General features: G+C 44.2%; 1 protein-coding gene across 2 annotated transcripts in view; it reads right to left on the bottom strand.

Annotated features, from left to right (window-relative positions):
- Positions 1–1,373: 1,373 nt before the first annotated feature.
- LOC147619791 (zinc finger (Ran-binding) family protein) overlaps positions 1,374–25,959 on the bottom strand; it is a 32,479-nt gene continuing 7,893 nt past the window's right edge. For both annotated transcript variants that reach the window (XM_086825627.1, XM_086825628.1), the window contains exons 7-8: positions 1,988–2,068; positions 1,374–1,791 (exon numbers count right to left, since the gene is read on the bottom strand). In XM_086825627.1, coding sequence (XP_086681753.1) covers positions 1,743–1,791; positions 1,988–2,068 — 130 coding nt within the window. In that variant the 3' untranslated portion in view covers positions 1,374–1,742. The remainder of the gene's footprint in view (positions 1,792–1,987; positions 2,069–25,959) is intronic.

Consider the following 25,959-nt stretch of genomic DNA (forward strand, 5'->3'; position numbering starts at 1 on the left):
CATTCAGAGAGCTTTTTGGCGGAGGTTGTGGCACTTGTACAAAGATTCCCTTTTTTATTTGGTTTTCTCTACATGGTGATCTTGCCAACAACCACTGGAGATCGGTCGTTGGTGTTAGCCTAGCTTGCCCAAGATGTGCAAGAGCTTCAAAGATAAGTCTACCATTGCTTATGGGAGTGCAAGGACGCACATAAGATTTTGATCGCAATATCACACCTTTTTGGAAGGATGAGGAAGAACGCCTACATTTATTTTTGGTGCTATTGCATGGTTGACGCAGTTGGGCCCTCAACTCAAGTTTGAGGGGAACGACAAAGATATGGTCATGAGGATTAGCTAGGAAGTGGGTCACCAATGCCATCTTCAAGACCTGTCGGAGTCGGGCTACATATCACCAACACAAAGGTTGGACACCACATGGGAGATCATTGCTAGCATTAGAGCCTAGGACATTTGGACGGCTAGATGCACTAAGGCCATGGAAGGCACTTTGGTTTATGATACATACCGTTGCAGATTTGGTGTGACATTATCCACACACTCATAGCCACTTGGGCTAAGATCCAAGGATCCTTGAGGGCTGCAGGATTTGGTGTGATATTATCCACACTCATGGCCACTTGGGCCAGGATCCACGGATCCTCGAGGCCTGCAGAGAAAGCGTGGCCAGTTCGTGAGAAAGTAGGATCATGGCATCTTTTTCACTACCACTAAGGGACCTTATTGTCAGCACAAGCCACCAGATCGGTTGAGATTCCCCCCCCCCTCCCCCCCCCCACCCCCCCCCCGATCTGAAATCTCCCTTTCTGTAAAAATTTTCATACTTTATGGAAGTTGCTTTTCCTGAAAAAAAATGGCATCACAACTCGAACTAGTTAATTAGTAGGACGTTTCTTTTACTTTTGCTAGATCACAGATTTACCTCAAAACGTTTCGGTGATCGTTGGCAGCACAACTGTCACAGAAGGGCGCCATTTATGACCCCATTGTTGGCGATATCCAAGTCCTTATTTCACCCAGCGGCACCCTGCCACAACTGTGGAGGACACACTCCAAGAGATCAGTTCTTTCCTCCAACCGACAACCCAAGATTTTGACTAGAGGCCTCTGGAGAGCAGAAGAGGAGCCTATGCCATGCAGCTTTGCCTCCCTTCAACGTCTTTAAGAGCAAACCCCATACAGTGCCTGGGAGGGCAGACAGATGTGCAGCTAGCCGCCCTCCTTATAACTTTTCCCATGCTTCCCAGGATGTATCACATGCACAAGCATTGCAGCTTTTCAGGGTTTTTGCTCAGATTATTTGCTTCCAAAGAAGTGACAAGTAGCAACTTTAGACACCTAATACTATTTTAGAGTAACAGAGACCACCAGGATGCCCACAATTTCAAAACGGTTAACTCTTGCAGATTTTAAGGAATACCATCTGCAAACTTTCCAAGCTCCATCTTAAAATGGCTCTAAGGCCATGCCTTGAGAAAATCCAGGTACAACCATAAGACAATAAAGTGTGCTCCATCACCACCACTTTACTTGCAGCTCATCAAAAAGTGACCGCTACCCAACACTGAAACAACCATTTGAGAGAGAGAGAGAGAGAGAGAGAGAGAGATCATTTTGTTCTTTCAGCAGAGACGTACTGCACAACTGACTTAAATCTAGGCAGCTGCAAATGCCATTCTGAAAATCAATAAAATACCAAGCATTCCAGCTGGCTGATACACAGCAAGAAGACTACTGCAGCTTCAAGCAACAGATAATACTTGAGACATTGATTCCCTTTTTCCACCGCACCTTAAACAAGTAGGTAAATAGACATAAAATTAGCTTATGCTGGAGAAGGGAGCCACCTCCAAGAACGAACAAGATACAGCAACATAAACAGCATGACAATCAATGATGCAATAGTGTTTGCCAATACAGGAAACAGACTGGCATTGTTCCATCATCCTACTGTTGAAACACTGATCTAAATGTAAAAAGACTTTACCGATTGCAAGTAGCACGTGATGCAAAGTTGTGATTATTGCAGCCAGCACACATCCAGTCTCCAGACCGCCATTGCTTTGCACTGTAAGCATAACACAATATTTGGCATCCGACCACTCTAAATATGAGAAGATAAGGGAAGTCCTGCTACTCCTTTCAGAAGGGTTTCAATTTATGAGCAAAAAATAATAATGGAATCAGTTAAAGCAACTAAACACCCTGTAGGCAGTAGAGAAAAACAACAAAAGGCAGGTGATAACAACCATGTCACACCTATCCACCAAATCATCAATTCTATCATGCATAGCATAAGCTACATGCTATGACATCCCCAACGATGTCAACAACACTCAAGTCTAGGTGTAGCTTCACTCATAAGAATATGTCATCATAGTAGACTTTGTAACAGAAAGGCTCATTTGTTACAAAAGTACTAAGTAATAGAAAGAGAAGTTTAACATGGCTCCCTTAGATGAAGAATAAGGGAAATAAGTTTTCCTCAATATCATAATGATCATGAGAAGGTGTGAGCATGATGTTAAAAACACATGAAGAACCGGATCTTTAAGTGACAAGAAAATATAAGATGAGGACAACAAAAATTGGAAAAATGTGTACTGTGTGAAATATCCATTCACAAATGAAGCAATGATCCAATACAATGATAAAATGGAAAGAAGATAATAACGATTGTTAGAGGCCCATACCTGTTATTAGGGTTAGGATAACCAACATCAACCCGAGATTGATCACCGCAAGAATTTGGCTAGCAACTCTCTCCCTAGCCATAGGTCCCCTTCTGATACCACCCTTGAGCTTTAGGTCAAAATTGCCGTGAGTAAGCTCTGCCTAGAAGCATGCCCTAGCATCCCATACCACTAGACTGCTTGCCCACCTAGGGCAACTCATGGCCCTAAAGTCCATCACACCTTGGTAGAACTCTCTACTACAAGGATACCTGGTAATAATCACAAGTGAGCCAAAGGTACTACAAACCTAGCTATTACTAGCCCCCATCTCTATTACTAAACTTATAGCTGTTTTTATCCACTAGTTACCTTAGACCTCATCCTTCCTAGACCTTAGCCTCCTTGGCGGGTCCTATGAGTCCCTACCCCTCACTGTGCCCATCTCTATTGCTAAACTTATAGATGTTTTTACCACTAGTTGCCTTTTAATTAACCCAAGGCCAATCTAGACCTCATCCTTGCTAGCCCTTAGCCTCTTAGACGGGTCCTATGTAAGTCCCTTCTTGCGAAACTCCAAATTAGAGCTTAGCTAAAACCTTGTTGGGGACTTGAACAAACTCTATAACTAGTGTATTCACATACTTATTAATGTGCGAACACATTTATGTGGGCACAAGGCATTTATGGCAGTTGGGCACCCTCTACGCTCCTTTTGGTCCAAGCATATCCTCTTTTGGGCTAGTTTGAGATGCCCAATCATACTATTAGCGCGTGTAGGCTTCGCTTGGCCAATCTCTCTTGCATGATCCACCTACCCGCCTCCAATCTCTCTCTCCCAAGAGCTAGGTGTCTCATTCAGCTGACGTCCAACTCCCAGCATTGATGTAAGACCTATACCTACACTTCTACTAGCTGTATGGACAGGCTATACGGTCATGTACGGCAAGTTGCCATGTTGTATGAATGCCATGTACCACCTTCGAAGAAGCCCTAATTTCTTGTTTTGATAGTTTGGTGGCCATAAAATCAATTAAACAGGTTGTTTTATCACTTTTACTACTGGAAGCCTGTATTTGATAAGTTGAAGGTTGCCCCCTCATCTTTGGTGCTGATTTGAGGCTCAGTGCTCAACTGAACCCTAATTTGGTTGCCACGAAGCCTGAAGGTGTATCAATTGTCAAAGAAGCCTGGTGGTTTGTTGACTTGAAGACCACCTTGCCGAGTGTGAGACTCGGAGTGGCTTGAGAGATCCACATCGGTAGTCTTGTGTGAGACTCAGCAACCTCCTAAGAGATCCGCCTTGGTTAGGAGTGAGGCGTGGGTAGCGTGCCTATACTCCTGCTGAGTAGCTTGAGTAGCAAGCAGGGGTCTCCCCTTGCTGAGTGGCTTGGGCGATGGTGCCTCTACTCCTACCGAGTGACTTGAGTGGCAGGTAACCGTGGAGTCATTCCCTTGCTAAGTGGCTTGGCTGCCTTGTGGCTGGGTTTGGAGCTATTTAATTGGTTTTCCTGTAATTTGGTGCTTGGTACCCTCAGACTTGTATCTATAAAAAAATATAAGGACTCCTAAGGGGTGTTCCAACTCCAGTGTGTGCGTCTTCTCTCATGTTATGCTAAGTGAATGGTATTTTAAGTCGTCAATTGTTTCAAGGACTTGTTAATGCGAGGTAGTGAGAGAGAGACCCTATTGTCCTTGGTGCAGTACATTAGCATTTGCCTTACCTTGAGAAGGCTATGATTCAGCCGTGTGGATGCATAGTATTTTGTACAAGTAACAAAACATAGTCATGCTGGTACATGTGGGTTGCACAGATGTATGGCTGTCAATTTGGTAACCAAAAGAATTTGATGAGGAGCTGTTGCCCTGGTTCATGAATGGCTGAATGTTAAGTACAACACACTTGGGCAAACAAACACATGTGAAGACACATGCTTACCATGCCTAGGCTCATAGATATTCAGTTTACACGCTGAATATTACATTGTTAAAAGAGAGTTATGAGTACATCGTTACTCTTATAAGTGATGACTTGAGTCAAGCAAGACGCTTGAGAAATAGTTTGGGGTTAAAAGATAAAGATCATTTGGTTTTGCCACATGAAGGTATGTTGTTGTGCTGCAAGCAATGCATGGGTTGCAAAATCCCATGTTGGAAAACAAACTAAGTAGTATGCGATGGTTGGAAACCATAATGTTTTGCAAGTGTTGCAATCTTGATGAGATATGGCTGCAAATACATGGTATAAACAGCATATCTGACTTGATAATTTTATGGTTGCTTTCATGTGTAGACCAGTCCTATGTTGGGAGGGACTAATGAAAGCTGTGACATTTTATGCTTTCTTCTAGAGGAAGAATGCCAACAAAATGTCTTGTTACCAACGAAAGTGTTTTGCTATGGTGCAAAGTGATTACTTTATGCCTTGTGTTTTGAGGCGCACCTGAGAAGGTCAATTGTTTAGAAGCAGCGGAAGATGTCACCATTTGGTCCTAACCCCTTTTTCTTGATGACGGACGGTTGTCCTTTTGCAAGACTCCAAAGTTGTGCCAAAACTCAGCTCAAAAACCTTGTTGGGGACTTCAACAAATTTTATACTTGAGACACATGGGCACTGTTAATTATGGCAATTGGGGACCCTTTGGTCCAAGCACCCTCTTTTGGGTAGTCTCGGGTGCCCATGCATTTTATTAGCAAGGTTGGGCTCCTATGGTGGTCTGGCCAACCACTTGACCAACCTCTCCTGCATGAACCCCCTACCTACCTACTACCCTGTTCAATCTCTCCGAAGAGCTAGGCGTCTCATTCAGCTGCTGTCCAGCCCCCAGCACTGCTGTACAACCTGTAGTTGAAAATCGGACTGTACGGACAGCATGTATCACCTATGCAAAAGCCCTCATTTGTTGTTGTGAGAGTTCATGTCACCAGAAAACCAGTTAAACAGGTTGTTTGATCACTTTTACTGCTGGAAAGTTTTATTTGATGAGTTACAGGCTGCTCCCTCATCTTTGGTGATGATTCGAGGCTTGGTGCTGAGCTGACCTTAATTTGGTTGCCAGACGTATCAGTTGCCAGAGGAGCCTGGTGGTGTGCTGATTTGAAGACCTCCTTGCCAAGTGTGAGGCTAGGAGTTACTTGAGACACAGGTAGCCTTGTGTGAGACTCGACAATCTCCCAATAAATCCACCGTGGTTAGTAGTGAGGCATGGTTGCTGAGTGGCTTGGACTCCTACTGAGTGGCTTGAGTAGCACGCAGGTGAAATTCCCCTGGATAGGGTTAAGCTGCAAGCACAATCTTGTAACCCTTTAACTAGAGTACCAATAAACAAAGTGATGAATGGTACAGTACAAAGAAAAGGTACAAAACTGAAAAGATGACGACACCAGCACTGGGCCGGAATGGGCCAACCGCCCCCTCAATAACATTGTATTATTACGGAGCATTTTGTTGTACGAGCTTAACAGGCACCTAGTGCCAAATTTCCATTACAAGAATATCAATAAAAACAGTTACCGAACAGAATGTTTGTGTCAATGTAGACCATAGTAACATCAAACGTTTTGTCCGTTTCGTCGTTTCGAAGGTTTTGTTTAGTCAGTTTTGGACAAAACGCAAAGGTTTCGAAATGACACTAATTATATACACATGCAAAATTTATGACATAGCCAACAGAAAGATGAAGATACATTTTTTTGGGGCTCGTGGGTATGAAATTCATGATTTTGTGAGTAGGTTTTTTGGTATTTTCAAATTTTGGGCAAGAAAAGGAGAGGAAGAGAGGAGGAAAGAAACAAGTTGGAAGGGAAGAGGGAGGTGAGAAGAAAAGGGAAGGAGGTGAGAGAAATGGAGAGAAACTTGGAAGACAAGAAAAGCATATATATGTGCCAAAGATCAAATCCATATGAAAACCATATAAACCAGGCTATTCAGCCAGTGTTTTCTCTGAAAAAAGGCAAGCAATACACAATTCTCCTTGTACAGCATACAAGGATTAAGTATTCAAGAGCACTTACAATAATACCATGTCACATAACTTGAAACCAGCTTCATTGGGCTCAACCGAACATGGAGCCCAATCGCTAGAGTGCAATCGGCAAGGATGTCCAAGGTTTAGGAGTGAGGCGCCCGAGTCGGAGGATTGCGGACGGTCAGACAAGTGTGGGCACGCAGGCCACTACATAAGCCTGGCAGTGTGGATGCTTCTCAAACCTCCTCTAAGGCTGGGGTGGTGAACAAGAGCCCTCCTCTCCTCCCCCATCTTGGTGGCTATGTTGGCTTTCTATCGGCACCGTCACATTGGTATCAGAGCTTGCAATGATTCTTTCTCTCTCCGCATGTGACCCACTCTCAGCTTCTTATCTTTAATTTATAAAATTCTTCCACACACAACTCTGCAAATTTGTTCGTAGATAACCCCATGGTTCCGTCCACAAAGACTCAGCACACCCCACTGATAGTCGACCGATCCATAGAGACCGCTGATACACTGTTGGACCCGGGCACAGATAACGACCTCCTTAATGAGGACGAGTTCGGTGGTGCAAATCTTGATGCTCGATTCGAGGCTGACGTCGTGGAGCAGGAGATCTCACACGAGTCCATTTTGCAGCTTTTTGCCGGGACACAAACCTTAGAACAAAATCAATATGAAATTTTGACCATCCTTGGGAGTTTGCACCAACGTTTAGACTCACGTCTGGCAACTCCTATTGCTAGTGTTGCGTCTCGTGCACCTATGCAGAGAACACTACAGTTTACTTCTTCTCAACAGGAGGTTGGGACTTCCATAGGGCGGCAATACATAGAATTTGCCAAGCAGTCCGTAGTGTCTGTTGGGATCTTCAAGGATCTCATTGTGCTGAGCTTTGGGAGAGAGGAAAAGGAACGCAACAACAAAGACGCAATCAACATTTTCTTACAAAAGTGGTCAAAATTACATTACCTGAAGCATACGCTAGGGAGTGTGAGGCCCATCGAGGCAAGCTTATCCTTGATAGACAAAGCACATAAATGGTGGATGAGTTTAGCCGATAGCGCCAGACGTCCTCGTCCTTGGGTAGGTTAATGAGCTTCACATGTCTTGGCATGCGTGAGACAAATGCTCTATGCGTGGCATTTCACTCACCCAATATATCTCGAACCATCGAGAATAGTGCTGAAGTTAAAGGAAATCGATGCCTTCCAAACTCTCTTCGGGTTCATGCGAGATCTTGACCCAGCTTACGAGAGTTATGTACAACCTAAGGAGCCTAAGGATTTCAACGAGTTAATAAAATACGCTCAAATATTTGATGATATATCTCATAGGTCAAAATATGGTCCTAGGTAGATGGCAGTCGGGAGTGGGAGTACAAAATTTAAAAGAAAATTCTTTCAGGGTGACAAGGGACATGGTCAAGGTGAGTAAGGGAAACATTGGTCTAAAAAACCATGAAAGAATGGTACGGATTATGGTTAACCTCGTTGTAGCAAAAGGTTCTTGAAAGTCAAAAACTTCAACTCCTACGAAACTCCGAAAACAGCAACAATACGAGAAAGCAAAGAAAGAGAATATGTAGTTTCACTGCTTTGAGGCGGGACATAGCAAGGCCGCTTGTCCCAAGTTGGGTGCTAGAACTGGAGATAGTTCTAGCAATGCCAATAAGGATGGTAAATCCTCTCCACAAGTTCATATAGTGTAGGTGTTACCTCACTGATCCGCAAAGTTTAGAGAGAGGACATTCTACCATACGAACAGCGCCCATGCATGTTGTGTTTCATGTGAAGATCCCGACACTCCCCACGTTCCCAGTGGACCGTCAATTGGACGGGAACAACTACGGCATATGGAAGGTAATGATGGAATCTGTTTTGGAGTCTTACGACCTTGCTGATTTCATTGTTGTAGGGGTTCCACGGCCGGAGTTAGAGGAAGGGAGTTACCCTCGATTCGGAAGGAGCGCGAGGCACAGGCACAGTTATGGGATCGTGTCAATGCCAGAGTCCGTTCTTTCATTTTCCTCAATTGCACACCACAGGTGATCAATCATATCAAGCATATGGCGCTAGCCAAAGGTATATGGCAGCATTTGGCTTCTCTTTACAGCAGGGTATCGCCCATGAAGAGGATCTCCTTGGAAGTTCAGATGCGGGTGATGAATCCTGCAAAGTCGTTGACAATGAAGAGGATCTCCTTGGAAGTTCAGATGCGGGTGATGAATCCTGCAAAGTCGTTGACAATGCACGAGCACATCAACAAGCTGCAGGCTCTTCAGCAAGAAGTTCTCCAGGCTGGGAAAGAGATATCATCGTAGGATATGGCCATACCGTTGCTGTCACGTTTGCCCTCTCAGTACTCAGCATTTTACTCTTCGTTGACTACCAGTGGCAGGCTCAGCACCATCACATGGGAGGAGCTTATGCCCATGGTCTTGGATCAGGAGGAAAGATTCACGAACCCTCCACAGGGCAGAGGTTCCGAGGAATTAACTGGCCAACGGTCGAAAGGCCAGAACAACAACAAGGGCAAAGGGAAGGCTTCATCGGAGAAGTCTTCTTAGAAGAAGCTGAAGGCCGAGAGGACCTGCAATGATTGTGGCGAGAAAGGCCACTATTGGAGGAAGTGTCCTACGCGGACTGGGAAGAGTGTTGATTCTTCAACTTCAACTGCAAAGACTCCAGCCTTTGTGCACTTAGAGATGATGGACTCGGATGCTTCATCTTCTTCGAGCGAGGAGGCAGTTGGCTTCACCGCAAAGGATACTCGGGAGTGGATTCTCGACAGTGTTGCTTCTAGGCACATGACTCCTTCCCGTGACTTCTTTCTAGATCTGAAACGGCAATCAGGTCGCATTTTCATTGGCAACAATTCCACAATTCCAATACTCAGTGGGGGCTGGATGGAGATTATTCCCGACGGCAAGGGGGGTAAGCATTCCTCTGGTGTTCTTTACGTCCCAACACTTGGTTTTCATCTATTGTCAGTGCATGAGGTATGCAAGACTGGCTTCCGGGTGGAGTTTGAGGAGCATTCTGTTGCTCTACGGGACCGTGAGACTGGCCACGTTTTTTGGGAAGGCAACGTGGAGAATGGTATCTACAAACTCTCTGCACTCTCCTCTTTGACAGGTTCTCAAGTTGGTGACTTGTGGCACTTTCGGTTTGGCCACTTAAATGTGGATGTGCTGCGGCGAGCTTTCCGGAACCAAATGGTGGTTGGCTTGCCAAATGTTGGCAGCAAGCAAGGACGCTGCAGTTCTTGCATACGTGGTAAGCAACACAGGGAATCCTTTCCGAAGAAGGCTTCCAAGCGGGCTTCGAAACCATTGGAGTTGGTACACACTGACTTGTGTGGACCTTTGCAGACAGCATCTTTGGGAGGTTCTCTGTACTTCATGCTGCTTGTTGATGATTGTTCCAGATCTATTTCCTTTCTCAGAAGGACCAAGCCTTTGCTCAGTTGTTCAAGGAGTGGCATGTGATGGTGGAGAAAGAGTCTGGATTGCAGGTGAAGACTCTCCGAGCTAACAAAGGAGGTGAATTTTCTTCTAATGCTTTTGTGAGATTTCGTGCGGAACATGGCATCAAGAGGAAATTGGCCAATACAGGTTCGCCATCAGAGAATGGAGTAGTAGAACGAAAGAACAGGACTGTGGTGGAGATGGCAAGGACAATGCTGGAGCATCATGATCTTCCTCGTCCACTTTGGGGAGAGGTTGTGGCTACGGCTGTCCATATCCTCAACCGGTCTCCGACGACTTCAGTACCTAATATGACTCCCTTTGAGGCATGTTTTGGCAGGAAACCTGATGTCTCCCATTTCCGTGTGTTTGGGAGCGATGCGTATGTTCACATTCCGAAGAAGCAGAGAGGGAAGCTCGACTTCAAGTCCCAAAAGCTTATATTTGTGGGATATAACTCTCTTTCCAAGGGATACAGGTTATTTGATCTAGAGAGGAACGAGATTGTTGTCAGCAAAGATGTGGTCTTTGATGAGCATGTTCTAGTTTCCACTGTCGATGAGCCGCCACTTCTTGGAGATCCAGAGGATTTTGATGATGATTCCCAATCTATTGTTCCACCTGGACAACCTCAGTCAGTTCAGGAGGTTGAGCCTGCAGCTGGAGTTGAGCCCCTACAACAACAGGAGGCTCCGCGTTCTTTTCGAGTACCCAGGTGGTTAGTAGACACCCTTCGGGAGTCAGGTGTCATGGAGCTTCCCTCCGAATGGACCACAGAGGACGGACCTCGAAGATCACACAGAGTTCGTGATAAAAGTCATTCAGCGGAGCTTTTACAGGTAATCTATACTTTGATGTCTCATATCATGTGGGACAAAGAGCCCACTTCCATCAAGAAACCCTTGCACGGGATACTTGGAGGAAAGCCACGCAGGTGGAACTAGATGCCATCGAGAAGAACAACACTTGGGAGTTGGTACCAAGGCCGTCAAAACAATCAGTCATTGGTGTCAAGTGGGTCTTTAAGACCAAATATGCGTCAGATGGGTCGGTGGACAAACACAGAGCCAGACTTGTGGCCAAGGGTTATGCTCAACGGCCAAGCATCGACTATGAGGATACCTTTGCACCGACAGCGAGGATAACCACGATTCGGACCATTCTTGCCCTTGCTTCTTCTCAACGGTGGCCTGTGTATAGATGGATGTCAAATCTGCGTTCCTTAATGGTGACTTGCAGGACGAGGTGTATGTTGGGCAGCCTCTAGGCTTTGTGGTTCCACGATTAGAAGGGATGGTTTACAAGTTAAGGAAGGCCTTGTATGGTCTTAAACAAGCTCCCTGGGCTTGGAATCAGAAAATTGATTCCTTCTTTCTCCGAACTGGATTTCAGAGATCGGTTGCAGATCCCGACCTGTATCTCTTTCGAGAACGCGGCATGGTTACGTTAATCATCCTTTATGTGGATGATCAAATTCTCACCGGCGGTCATGTGGAGCACATTAGAGTGACCAAGGCTGCCTTGTCAAAGGAGTTTGAGATGACCGACTTAGGGTTACTCCACTTCTTCTTGGGATTGGAGATCTGGCAAACCCAGAGGGGGTTTTTTGTCTCTCAACAGCGGTATGTTCATGAATGCTTGAGGCCTTTGGGATGGAGAACTGCAAGCCTATCACGTCACCGATGGACCCGAACACGAAGCTAACAGTGAATGATCCTTGTGAGCCAGTTGATGCCTCTTTGTACTAGAAGCTAGTTGGTTCATTGATCTGGTTGTTGAACACCAAATTGGCCTTGAGCTTTTCTGTGGGGCTGTTGAGCTCATTCATGCAGACACCGTTGAAGTCTCATTGGGACGTAGGATTGCGGATCTTGCGGTATAGCAGGTACGAAGGATCTTGGACTCTTTTACACAGGAGGGAGATTGATGGATGGAGTGACTCAGATTGAGGAGGAGATCCACATCAGGCTACAGTTTTTCCCTCTGCTCAAGAGCAGTTTCGTGGAGCAGTAAGAAGCAGCCAACTATTGCCTTGTCATCGACAGAGGTAGAGTACCGGGCTGCTTGTGGTGCTGCTTGCGAGATTGTGTCGTTGCAGAGGTTGCTTGGCGAGATTGGGTCTCCACAGAAGGAGCCCACTGTCATCCAATGCGATAACCAGAGCTGTATAGCTATTGCTCGGAACCCGGTCTTCCGTGCCCGGACCAAGCACATAGAGATACAATATCACTTTGTTCGTGAGAAGATCTTGGCTGGTGACATCTTGCTTCTTTATTGTTCCACGGAGAACAATGCGACGGACCTCTTCACGAAGTCTCTACCTCAGGCTATGCTCCAGCAGTTTTCCAACTCCCTGGGGTTGGTTCCACATCCAGGAGCTGAGAGGGGGTGTTAGCAGTCATCTCCTGTCTGTATATTTACACCAGGGCCTCTGTTGTGGGTGTGCCCGCCCGATTTAGGTGTTCTCACTTTTCCCCACTCTCCATATTTCTCCCTATTTTTTCCATGTGTGGGAGGCTGTCCAGTGGCTATTGGTTGGTCCAAACACTGGCCGACTGGTTCTACTGCTCTCCGACTTTCCCTGTGTGCTGGCCGACTGCATATAGCTGGTCGACCGGAGGGAAACCAAGTCGGATGACTTTCTGCTGCTGACGGCTCTCTTTTCAGCATGTCGACTGGCTCTAGGGGGCCATATAAAATGGCCCCTTGCCCCCACACACTTTGTGACAGATGACCATCTAGGCACAAAGTGGTTGTATGACCTGGACCCTACACTGCATCGTAGTTACCAAGATAACAGCCTAGAGTTCATGCATGAGGATAGATGCATTACTTTGTGTGGTGAGCATGATACGCCAACTACACCTTTGATATTGGATATTGTCCATGGAGTTATGTCGTGCCTACGAGCTCGACAAGATTCAACAAGTATACATTTGTAACCTTTTGCATAATTTTGTTTCCGTAGATGAAACGGAAGTGAATAATGTTTCCATAGATGAAACAGTATATTTAAATGGCCTTGGACGAGACCCTTGTTTTTTGAACCCTGTTTTGTCTATATGTGAGAAAAATTTGAAAAATCCCAAGGCTGAAAACAAGACAATAACAAATGGTAAGTACGTAGATACTTTAAATTCTTTATTGCAAGAGTATCGGGATGTTTTTCCTAAAGATTTGCTAGATGGTGTCCCACCACATAGGGCGGTAGACAATTCCATTGATGTCCTACCAAGTTCCAAGCCTATGAGTAAGCCTGTTTATAGACTTAGCCACTCCGAAGCACATGACGTGGAGTGCCAATTGGCCAATTATGCGAGAAAAGGTTTCATAAAACCTAGTTCTTCGCCATGGGCTTTGTAACCGATCTGGGGACATGGAGCAATCAGTAATGGATAAACACTTCTAATACCAAACAGAGCTTTGAAACAAAGCAGAAGAACCACAAATAATATACAGACACGGCATTAAGCCGAAACGGCCGGCCCCTCATAGGAACTTCTTTATTCATTTAGAAGCCTTTACAAGAAACCAAGGTGCCGGTGCAGACTTGCACCGGATTTCCACAAAGCATCAACAAGGCTCTTGCCCAAATCTCCACAGCCAAGACACAAACACCACCAAAATCTGTCCAAAACTGTCCCAAAACAGTCACAAATTCAGTCCAAACACCACCCTTTTGCCGGCCAGGATGCTAAGAAGAACACCAGCTAATAGACCACGCACGGGGCTGATTGTGAGGATGTTGTACGGCAACTTATGTAGTGTTGTACGGCTGTCGTACTGCTGCTGTTATGTACAGCCAGCGCCCAGAGAGAGAGAGAGAGAGAGAGAGAGAGACTCCAGGCAGCTGTTGCGCTGTGTGCAACCAGTCGGAAAAGAGGAGAGCAACAGAACCACTGCTGCAATCGACCAGCCCAAAACAAGAGAAAAAGCTTCAGCTGCAGTCCAATGTACATCCAGCGCAAGAAAACCACCAGGGAATGACTACTGATAACCAGCGCAAAGAGAGGAGATAGAAAGTGGCTGTAGACTCCCAGAAGATGCATGTGCATGTTTGGAAAAACAGCCCTGCCTGCCTACTTTTTAATACAGTCAACTAGCTCTATTTTGGTTTGTGCTTTTCCTTTCTGCCAAAAGTAGTTGTGTGTGTGATCAAAATATCCTTTTTTATGCTTTTCCCAGCTTGCTTCCCAAGTTTAAGCTAGGCACCTCCTTCTGTCCACTTGTACATGCCCAAAATAATAATAAGTCCAGCTCGTCTTTAATGATATGTGAACACACTAACTTATCAACATTGTAAGTCACTTTTATGATTAAATTCCCATGCTGCTCATGCCCTGTAGCCATCTTTCAGGCCAAACTGTGCCAGTGAATGCTTCAGCTTTCTTCTGTGGAAAATCCGTGTTCTCACCTTGGTTCCGTTCTCTGTGTGGGCTTGTGTCACATGCACTCTGCACCGTAGTGCATGGTGACAAGATGGCTCATCATCATTGTACAGCAGTAGGACCCTTTAGGATATGAAAATGTCATATGCCATGGCCCCATTGTAATCCTCAGTCCAAGATATGTCAGGCATGAGCTACGTAGGTCATTCCTTAGCCTTAGAGTGTCAGTCAGTCAATCAAGTCCCTTAACCCACTTGGAGAGAATCATTCATGCATGTAGAGTTAGTAGAAGCCTTAGGGTTTGCATCAGATCACGGTCTACATTTGCACAGCCTTCATCCCCATATGCATGTAAACCATTGCAGAAACCTTAGAACATTATTCAACATTATTAGCATATTTTTACCATATTTATTAGCATTATTTTAACATTTTTATCACATTATTTCAGCAATTATCACATGAGCAAGTCATGTAGCAATTAATGCTAAAGTCGGCCAGCTTTGTAGCCAGCCGACCAGCATCATAAGCTCATATAAATAGCATTGATTCGAAAGGACCAAATGGTGACAAGCTTCACCCATTCTTTTGGTAAAAAAGAAGGATAGTTCTATACGTATGTGCATAGATTATTGTGCTCTTAAATCAGATTACGATTAAGAACAAGTATCCAATGCCCCGCATCGACGAGTTGTTTGACCAACTCAATGGTGCACGTTATTTCTCTAAAATTGACCTTAGATCAAGCTACCACCAGGTCAGGATCAAGAAACAAGATGTTCCCAAGACCACGTTTAGGACTCGATTTGGGCATTATAAGTTTTTAGTCATGCCGTTCGGTTTGACTTACGCGCCAGCAACATTTATGACACTAATGGACAACGTTTTACATCCATACTTAGGAAAATTCGTAGTAGTTTTTCTAGACGACATACTTAATTACAGTAAGTAGAGAAAGGAACACGTAGAGCATTTACGCTTAGTGTTAGAATTACTTAGAAAGAATAGGTTATTTGAAAAGAAAGCAAATGCGAATTCTTTGCTAAGGAGATTCATTATCTAAGCCATATTATATCCGCTGAGGAAATGCGAATGGATCGTCAGAGAGTGGATGCTATTCTCAAAAGACCTAAGCCAAAAAACTCAGAAGAACTACAAATTTTCTAGGTTTGTCAAGGCTTTACCAAGCGAAGATTGTAATCCCATTGACAGATCAACTGAAACCTAAAGCCAAAACTATGCGTTAGGAGTATCCGCAACGAAGTAGTTTTGAGAAACTCAAAGGTTGCAATCACAGCTACACCTACCTCGAGTATAGTGGACCCTAATGAGCCGTTTGTTGTAGAAACAAACACTAATGGGGAAGCCATTGGAGCGGTTTTAATGCAAGGGGGACGCCCATTTGCATTTCAAAGCAAGAAGCTTGATCATGCCCAGCATAACTACTCGGCCTATGAGCGAGAGTTACTTGCAATAGTTCATGCTCTTAAAAAGTGGTGACATTATTTATATGGTGCTACTTTCATGGTCCGTACGGACCATGAAAGCTTGAAATGGCTTTCAAGTCAAAATGAGTTGAAAGATAAGAAAGCTAGATGGGTGGTGTCACGTGCACCCTGCACTGGGGTACACAGTGTCATCATTAGTACAACATTTGTACAGAAGTAACATATATATATATACCGTCATAAGGCCAAATGAATTTGAACTTACGAATAATTTTAAAAGAAAGAAGAGAATCACAAAAAATAAACAAAATTTTATATTTTTTTTTTAAAAAAAATAAAAGCTTAATAGAGACACCCGAGAAAAAATAATAATAATAGTAGTAATAATAACTTGCAAACATAGACAAATACATAACTAAATCACCCACGCCCACATACACACAAACAAATTCTTTATTGAACCACAACAAAAGAATTTCTAACAAACAAGCTAAATAAATTTTTAATAACTAATTAGCAAAAACAAACTTTAAATGACTAATTCACTAAAACAAAATAAGTAAAGACAAGAATACAAAAAGTGCAAACTTTACCTCAAAGATTGTCCAATCATGAACAAAAAATAAACAAAATTTTATATTTTGTTTTTAAAAAAATTAAAAGCTTAATAGAGACACCCGAGAAAAAATAATAATAATAGTAGTAATAATAACTTGCAAACATAGACAAATACATAACTAAATCACCCACGCCCACATACACACAAACAAATTCTTTATTGAACCACAACAAAAGAATTTCTAACAAACAAGCTAAATAAATTTTTAATAACTAATTAGCAAAAACAAACTTTAAATGACTAATTCACTAAAACAAAATAAGTAAAGACAAGAATACAAAAAGTACAAACTTTACCTCAAAGATTGTCCAATCATGAAGTATAAGATTATCAACTTCATCATACATAGATGATAGCATGGACTAGGTGCTACAACATCCCTACTCACGTTATCAGCGCACCAAAGTACGTGCAAGTTTACATATATAAAAAATTATCCTAACCAAGAGAACACAATTTTTATACAAAGACTAACGAGCTAAGTTTCTATCACTTCTCCGGAGATGAAGGGCAGACTCAGCCATGACGAAGGCTAGCACTTACAACTAGACTAGCAAAAACAAATCACTTCCCTATTAAAGCAATGATTAAGCAAGACTAGAAGCAATGATAAATAACAACTAAGAGCTAAAATGATCTAAGCAAAAAATGGATTTTTAGGCTCCCCATTTTTGTGAAACTTATTACTTATAATCCTAAACATTCCAAAAGCAAAAATCTCAAAGATATATCTACTTCGATTCAAAAAGCAACAAACTTTGCTTAAAACCTTTTTAAAGCAATAATCCTTTTGCACAAGCAAACTGATGAGTTGGCAAACTTGCGTAATAAAAGCAAACTTGTTTGATTAAAAACGAGAGAATCTGAATAACTGAGAAGAGACAACACCATATTTAGTTATTTTAGAAATGTTAGAAGTGAAGTGAGGCATTCTTATGATATTTAAGTTGGAATACTCACGTTGTAAACGTTTATCATATATATCTACGTCTAAACCAACACAAGATTGAGAAATCTTAAGGTCCAAAAAAGAACAATGGTCATTATTTGCAGTACAGTTAAGTTCACAAAACTCTTTGGGATAAATTCTTCCACCTAGAGAGGTAGGGTTCAAATACATAAAGTCTTGGAAATCAGGAATATTGGGAACAGAAAGGTCATCAACAAAACGTCTCACTTGACAAAGATTGTGGAGAAAGACAGGACACGTATCAACGGAAACTAGGCGTTCCATAAATTCAAATTCATATGTAAAAAGATAATAGTTGGGAAGAAAAACGCCACAGTTAGTACCCATAGGAATACCAATGGATTGTTTAATTAAGGAATTACCTAAGGTTATATAGAAGTAATACCTTTTTTAGGAATATTTGTGGAAGGCTATGACCCCATTGTGAGTCCTCAATCCACGGACAGTCAAGCACGAGCTACGTAGGTCAATCTCCGATCATAGAGATCAGTCTCTTCTTAACCCACTTGGAGAATTCATCAAATAAGTGCATGTAGCAGTCAGCCTTAGCAGTAGGTTGGCATCAGAAGCATGGCTGTTTACATCCAAGCAGAGCTAGCCGACAACATAAGGGAACTAACATGTCCCTATTGGCCACCAAAGGGACTTACAGCAGCATGTCAGCATTCGACCAGCAAGCTGGGCCGCAGTAGAAGCAAAGCCCTAGCATTTTATGTCTAAACAGGACCTGGCTAACAGCATGCTCTGGCTGACCAGCATCATGTGTGCATATATAAGCAAGCGCCTGATATTCAGTAGAATTCATTCAACATCAGCAAAGTCTACAAGCAGATTTCAAGTATCAAGTCAGCAAATATTCTCCTTCCTCTCCAGGCAAACATCAAAGCTTCTCTTCCACATTCAGCCAGCATATGTGCAGTCCCACAGCTATCCTGGACTTGCATAGTGGACCCGAAGAGTCTTCTGCAGTGCACTTGGATTGGTGGACACTCAGCCGACGTACGGTCCTCCTATGGCTTGTTCTCAAGCATTGTACAACAGTTCTCAAAAGAAGTAATATAAGCAAATACTCCTTGTCGGGGGGGTGGGGGGGGGGGGGGGGGTCAATGAGTAATTTGGACCCATTACTGTGTCGTCTACTTTTTCTTCTATTCTCTTCTCTCTCTCTCTACTCTATGAATGGATGCTAAAGATCTCACCACATAAAGGTATAAAGAAGGCCGTGTTGTGCGTTAACACGATCAACCTCAGTGCATGTAACATTGGTATCAAAGCATCAGGTTGGTGACCTGACTCGACTACCTAAAGAAGTGCAAGCATTCGGTGGATGGTAATACTGCGGTCTAGAAAACGTTCGGTGCCGGGTTGTCCAAGCTCTATTGGAGAACCTCGGTCCAAAGGTGCTGAGATCGGGAGAGCCAGGCGTTAGTACGAGAGCGCCTGTTTGTGCGTGGTCTCGGAACACCAGTGAGGCGCTCTCCGCGGAGTCCAGTGAAAGCACAGGACCGTAGAGACTGGACCACGCTAGTGGTCGTTTTGCTTCGAGCATCTACTTCGAAATACGACTTCGAGTCTATTTGTTTGGTACTGTTTTCATATGTACATGGACATTATCTGGTTCTTGGAACCCATGGAGCATTGTATTCATTAAATACTCCCAATAAATATATCATATATTGAGGGGGGGTCGGCCCGTTCCGGCCCCAGTGCTGGTGTCCATCTTTCCATTTCATTTCATTTTCAAATTCAAGTTGTATTAAGTTGTCCATTTCAAATTTGTGGTTTTAAAGTTGTGCTATTAAGCGTGTGGGTGTCCAACGGAGTCTTTCCCACTTGACGGGATCGGTTTCACTGCAAATTCAGCCGTGTTGGATCTCTTGAAATGTTATGTGGCGGATCAGAAGTCTTCTTGGGGGAATGTACTTACCGCTTTGTGGAATTTGCATACAACAACACAGTGCATGCATCTACGGGAAAGGCCCCGTTTGAGATTGTTTATGGTAAGGTGGTTTTGCCACCCATCCTTCGCACAAAGGATGAGATATTTGCAGCTGATGAGTATGTAAGAGACTTGGATATTGCTTTTGCTCAGGTGCGGACAGCCATTGCAAGGTCACAAGACAAGCATAAAAAGGCTGCCGATAAGCATAGAAGGCAATTGGATGTTAAAGAGAATGATTGGGTATTATTAAAATTTGAGAAAGCAAGACTTGCAAAGAGGCCTGGCAAAGAGGGTGCATATCCTGAGCTTGCAACCAAGTACTATGGGCCTTTTCGAGTGATCGAGAAGATCAATGAAGTGGCTTTCAAATTGGCATTACCTAGTCATTGGCACACACACAATGCTTTTCATGTGAGTCTCCTTCGCAAGTATGTAGGGCGGGAGCCCAGTGAAATGGTCATTGAGGATCCACCAGAATAGAATGAGCTTGAGGAGATCTTGCACCCAGAGCAAATTGTGTATCACAAGGAACGCAAGCTTGCTGCAGGCAAAGTTGTGAGGCGTTACCTTGTGAAGTTTAGGACCTATCTTCCCATTGATGCTAAATGGGTAGATGAAGAGTTCTTCAAAGATTGCCCGCATGTGCTTCAGACATATTTGGATGCTTTTCAGTTGCGGACAACTGTTTAGAAGCCGGGGGGGATGTCCCCATTTGGCCACCCAATTGGTCCACCCGTGCTTTCTTATCATGTATGTACATTGGACTGGTGTCCATGGCAGTTGTTTATGCCGGGGATTGACGCCACTCATGTGATACTGTAGACTTGGCTTTCCGTTGGGACTAAAACCTCCGTGTACATGCCCGGAAATGCTTGGTGGATTGGTGTTCCATTGGGTCTGGTACCTCGTGTACTTGCCTGGAGCACGTCTATTTTGGTATAGTCTCATGAACGGGGATTGTCCATACCAATGCTGCATTGCATAGCATCTTTATGTGCATGCTTGCAATTGAAATTGCATGCTGTTTTCATGCTTGCTTGACCAATGTGTAGTTCCGGGTAAGGGGACGCCCGCCCGTGAACCGTGCGTGTGACACTGTCTGCTGACATGGTTGTGTGGCATGTGAACAAGTGGTAAGTATTACCCAATCTAGGCTCAAATAGCCCTTAGGACTTAGCCAATATTTATAAGTGAGTGCGTTCCCACTTCATTAAAGTTTGGGCGCCCAAAAGTCACTTATAAATTATGACCGCTTCCAAGTTCACACTCTCACTGAAGTCCCGAGGCGGACAAGACTCAATGTCCAGGACCTAATCTTCCCTTTTTACTCATAAATGGGCATCTCCCCATGTCCCTTCACCTGATTGGACCCCAATTCACTTACTTATTAAGATAAAATTTGTGTTTTCTCTTCATGAAGATTTTTGAAGACTGAAAACTCTGTTTTTCCACCATTTCTTTCCATTTCCAAGCTCTTCATAGCCATACCCAACTTGCTAGGGTGTTTTCCAAGCTTCCAAGAGTGTTTCCAAGTGCTAATCACTCTCCTACTCACTCCCAATGACTGAAATTCAGCAAAACAGCTCTTATTTTTTCTGTAATTTCTGGTCTTTTTGCTGAAAACCCTAATTTCAATCTTCCTTTCTCAAGTTGAACCATAGGGGAAGCTTTCCCAAGGTTCCCTTCATCCTCTTGAAGACTTTTGTCGCGAAGAAAGGCGACAAATCAAAGATCTCAACACTCCAAGGACTTCCATCGCGAAGACTTCCGCTGTCATCGACTCTACTTGCTATTGGTAAGCTTTTATGCTTAAATATGGGAGCAAGTAGCAAGAGGGAGGAACCGGATTACAAGATCACATACCCTATGTAGTGTTCTCTTGTCCTACGTGCTCTCTTGCAGATTGTTGCTACCATGTGTTGGTGGAACAATAGAGAGCAGATGGTAGGGAACATGGGCACTTGAGAGGATAGTGTGGATTGCAAGTCTACATCGACAACCACTTGTTTGCAATACTGTATTCATGTGCATTGGTATGGAAATCTGGTCAGAAATGCCCATGACACTATGTACTTGATTCTCCCAAGATCAATATCCTTTATTTGAGAGAGGGGTCGGCCATTCCGGCTCATTGTGTGTCTCTTGTCAATTCAGCAATTTACTTCTTGTATTTGAACAAGTGTCCATCAAATCTTAGTGTATTTAAGTGTATTGATTAGCATTGTATGTCTCTTGTCAATTCAGCAATTTACTTCTTGTATTTGAACAAGTGTCCATCAAATCTTAGTGTATTTAAGTGTATTGATTAGCATTGTGTTCAACCAAGTTACAGAGACCTTCGAGCGGCTAATGAGAACTGGCTGACAACACTCATAGCATTGGAGATATCTGAACAGGTGTTGGCAAGGTAAAGCAATGAGTCAACAATCTGCCGGTACTCTGTGGAATCCACCAAGGGTGTATCATCCTCCTTGGATAACTTGGCATTGGGATGCATGGGACAAGAGAGGTGTACAATCTGACAACCCATAGAGTGAGAGCAGCTTCTTCACATAGTTCTGCTGAGAAATGAAGATACAGTCATCTTTCTACCAAGCCGGCCAACTCAGTATCTAAGCCAAAAAGCATGAGGCCATCAACATACAAAACAATGACACAAATATCCCCATCAGAAAGAAGCACATAGAGATTATTGTCAACATATGCCCTCTCAAAGCCAAGAGCTAACAAGAAGGCATCAATCTTTTTATACCACGCACGCAAGGCCTGCTTGAGACCATAAGAGCCTTTTTTAGAAGATGCACATGGGTGTCCTATCCCTGAATCACAAAACCAGGAGGCTGCTCAACATAAACTTCCTCTTCTAAATCTCCATTCAGAAAAGCGGATTTGACATCTATCTGAAACATGGGCCATCTGAAGTGTGCAACCAGCGCCAAAACAATCATGATGATAGTATACCTGGCTGTAGGAGTAAATGTCTCATCAAAGTCTTCACCTGCCTTTTGAGCATATCCTCGAGCAACAAGGCAGACTTTGTACTTATCTAAAGAACTATTTGCATGAAACTTGACTTTGAAAATCCATTTCACACCAATCACACAACAATGTAAAGGCCGTGGCACCAAAGACTGAGTGTGATTCCTCTCAATATAGGACATCTTTGCTTCCATGGCTTGCCGCCACTGCGGCTGTGAAAGAGCCTCCTCTGGACTCTCAAGTTCATCAATCTCCTAGAGAGAACTCATGAGGGCATAATTCAATGTGTGATGAGATGTGGAAGCCCGCGATGAACAGCGAGGTCCAAGGGTGGTGGTAGAGATCTGGTTATCGAGTTGTACATCTTGTAGTAGATGACTCATACGATGCTCCTGGGAGAGGTGATGAAGTAAGCACTGGTGGGGGTGATTCTAGAGTCAAAGCAAGACTCGTAGAGGGACTGGGAGCTACAGAAGCTGGTGCAACAGAACTGGTGACTGTAAAGTAGCACCTGGCACCAAAGTTGGAGGAGGAGGAGGAGGATGTGGAAGAGGTATAAGATCACTAACATCCGCTAGGAATGGACCATCTAGAAAATCTGTAGATATATCAGGTGGAGAGGATTCGATGCCAAACAAGCTCTCATCAAACCGAACATCACAAAAAATGATGATGTCATCGACCTATAGATCCCAGAAGCAGTACCCTTTGGATCTCAGACTGTAGCCTGTGAAGATCATCCTCCTTCACTTTGATGCAAGTGTGGTCCTCTTCTGATCTGGGACATGCACATAAGCACCACAACCGAAAACACGTAGATGAGAAACAAAAGGCTTGTGTCTTGTAAAAGGCTCGTCCGGGGTCATCCCCTCAACCGCTTTTGTGAGAGAGCGGCTAATGAGATAAACTGAGGTAGCCACAACTTCACTCCAAAAAGCAAGCGGGAGACCTCCATAATGCAACAAAGAACGACCAATCTCTTTTACGGTCCGGTTCTTCCGTTCCACGACTCCATTCTGCTGGGGACTGTAAAGAACTCTGGTCTATCGATGAATGCACTTTGACGCAAGGAAGTTATCAAACGGTATAAACTCGCCACCATTATCAATCTCGACAAAAGAAACTGTATCGCCAGAATGACTTTCCACCATCGCGCCAAGTCTTGAAACTAGCAAAAGCATTTGACTTGCGAACCTGAAAACATACCCAGACTTTGCGAGTCAAATCATCCACAAGAAGAAGAAAATATCGAGCCCCTCCTAGAGACTCAACCTCCATGGGTCCAACAAGATCTGCATGTATAAGCTCCAGTCTTCGGGTTGCTCGATGAGTGGCCTCCTCTGAAAATGCATCTCGATGATGCTTGCCCATCATGCAAGATGAGCGATTGTGTGAAAAAGACCTAAGCTGAGGTAGTCCGCTGACAACTTATTGAGAATGGAACTTAGGTGAGGCAGCAATGGGTACATGACCGAAGCAAGAATGCCACAGAGAAGTATATGCCTCAAAAAACAAAGCCATCAAGGGGGAGAAAAGCTGATGAATATGTGAGTCAGTGCAAGGGATTTGGGAAGCAAAGTTGATGATCTTGTAGAGACCCCCTTCATGGACTCCATTGGCGACAACCGATTTCCTGTCGATCACTTTAATGACCTCATCATCAAAGTACACACCAAGTCCCTTCTGAGAAGCTTTGTATACAGAAAACACTCTTTTGGAAATCCGTGGAACATGTAAAACATCATGTAAGGTGGCAAAAAGGAACCCAAAGAAACATTAGTAGATGAATCTGTTGACTGCCATGTATGCAACTTTGGCAGATCCCTCCTCTGAAACTTTGTCCTTGCCCTTGTCTTTGGTGTTGTCCTTGTCAGATGCTTCTTGGGCTTTATACTTGGCTTTGGCTCCTCCAGAGTCATCACACGACGAGCAAAGCAACGAGCCTCAATATGACCTGTCCTGCCACAATAGTAATCACATTCATTGCTTTTGTCCTTGGACTCCTTTGAACCTGTTTACCCTTGCCTTTGTTAGAAGTCATCTCCTGTCCAATTTTATACACCAGGGCCTTTGTTGTGGGTGTGCCCGCCCTTATGAGATGTTTTATCATTTTTCCCCACTCTCCGTATTTTTTCCTATTTTTTTCCCATTTTTCTATGGCTTGGGAAGCAGCCCTGAGGTGGCGGGAGGGCCCAGTTTGCTGGCCGACTGAAGGCACTGGTCCACGACTCCCTTACTGAGTTGGCCGACTGCTAACACACTGGCCGACTCGCTGTTTTTAGCTGGTCGTGGAGATTCAGCAACAGTCGGCTGCCTACAGCAGGCCGAGTGCACATGTGGGGGCATATAAATAGGCCCCCACCCCCATACCACTCATTGTATCATATTCGGGATCTTCTTGTGTATATCAGAGCAGAGTTACACGCCTACATCTCTCTCTCTCTTGTGCTGTTTTTCTGCATGCGTTTTTTGCTCTTGTGTTCCCAGATCTGGTCATCATCTCCGCTGCGTATTCTGACATGGTATAAGAGCCTAGGCTCTAGATAGGTCTTCGGATTTGTGTGAGCAAGAGGGGGACTGTTTTGTGGCTGATTGGTGGACTGTTTTGGACTGTTAAGGAAGAGGAGAAGCAAGAGGACGGCGGGCTGATTTGCTGGACAGCCACTTGCAGGTTTTAGTTCTTCTTTGTTCCCACCCACCCACCCTTTTCAGAGTACATCCCCGCAATGGCAGATCTGTTTGAGATGGCCGAGAGACATGTGAAGATCCCGACACTCCCCACGTTCCCGGTGAACCGTCAGTTAGACAGGAGCAACTACGGCATATGGAAAGTGATGATGGAATCTGTTCTGGAGTCTTACGACCTCGCCGATTTCGTCATTGTTGGGGTTCCACGGCCGGAAGTTGAGGAAGGGGAGTTACCATCAACCCGAAAGGACCGGGAGGCCCAGACACAGATGTGGGATCGTGTCAACGCCAAGGTCCGTTCGTTTATTTTCCTCAACTGCACACCACAGGTAATCAATCATGTAAAGCATATGGCGCTGGCCAGAGGTATATGGAAGCATTTGGCCTCACTTTACAACAGGGTATCGCCCATGAAGAGGATTTCCTTGGAAGTACAGATGCGGTTATGAACCCTGCAAAGTCGTCGACGATGCGGGAGCATATTAACAAGTTGCAGGCTCTTCAGCAGGAAGTTCTTCAGGCAAATATCATCAGAGGACATGGCCATCACGTTGCTGTCACATTTGCCCTCTTCGTACTCAGCATTTTACTCATCTTTGATTACCAGTGGTGGCAGGCTCAGCACCATCACGTGGGAGGAGCTTGTACCCATGGTCCTGGACCAGGAGGAATGATTCACGAACCCTCCTCAGGGTGGAGGTTCGGAGGCCTTAACTAGCCAACGGTCGAAAGGCCGTAACTCGGGCAAAGGGAAGGCTTCATCGGAGAAGTCTTCTGAGAAGAAGTCCGACGCTGACCGCGAGAAACTAAAGG

Source organism: Cibotium barometz, chromosome 32, assembly GCF_041138505.1.
Source record: "Cibotium barometz isolate CiBa-2024 chromosome 32, ASM4113850v1, whole genome shotgun sequence".
In the NCBI taxonomy this organism is placed as follows: Eukaryota; Viridiplantae; Streptophyta; class Polypodiopsida; order Cyatheales; family Cibotiaceae; genus Cibotium; species Cibotium barometz.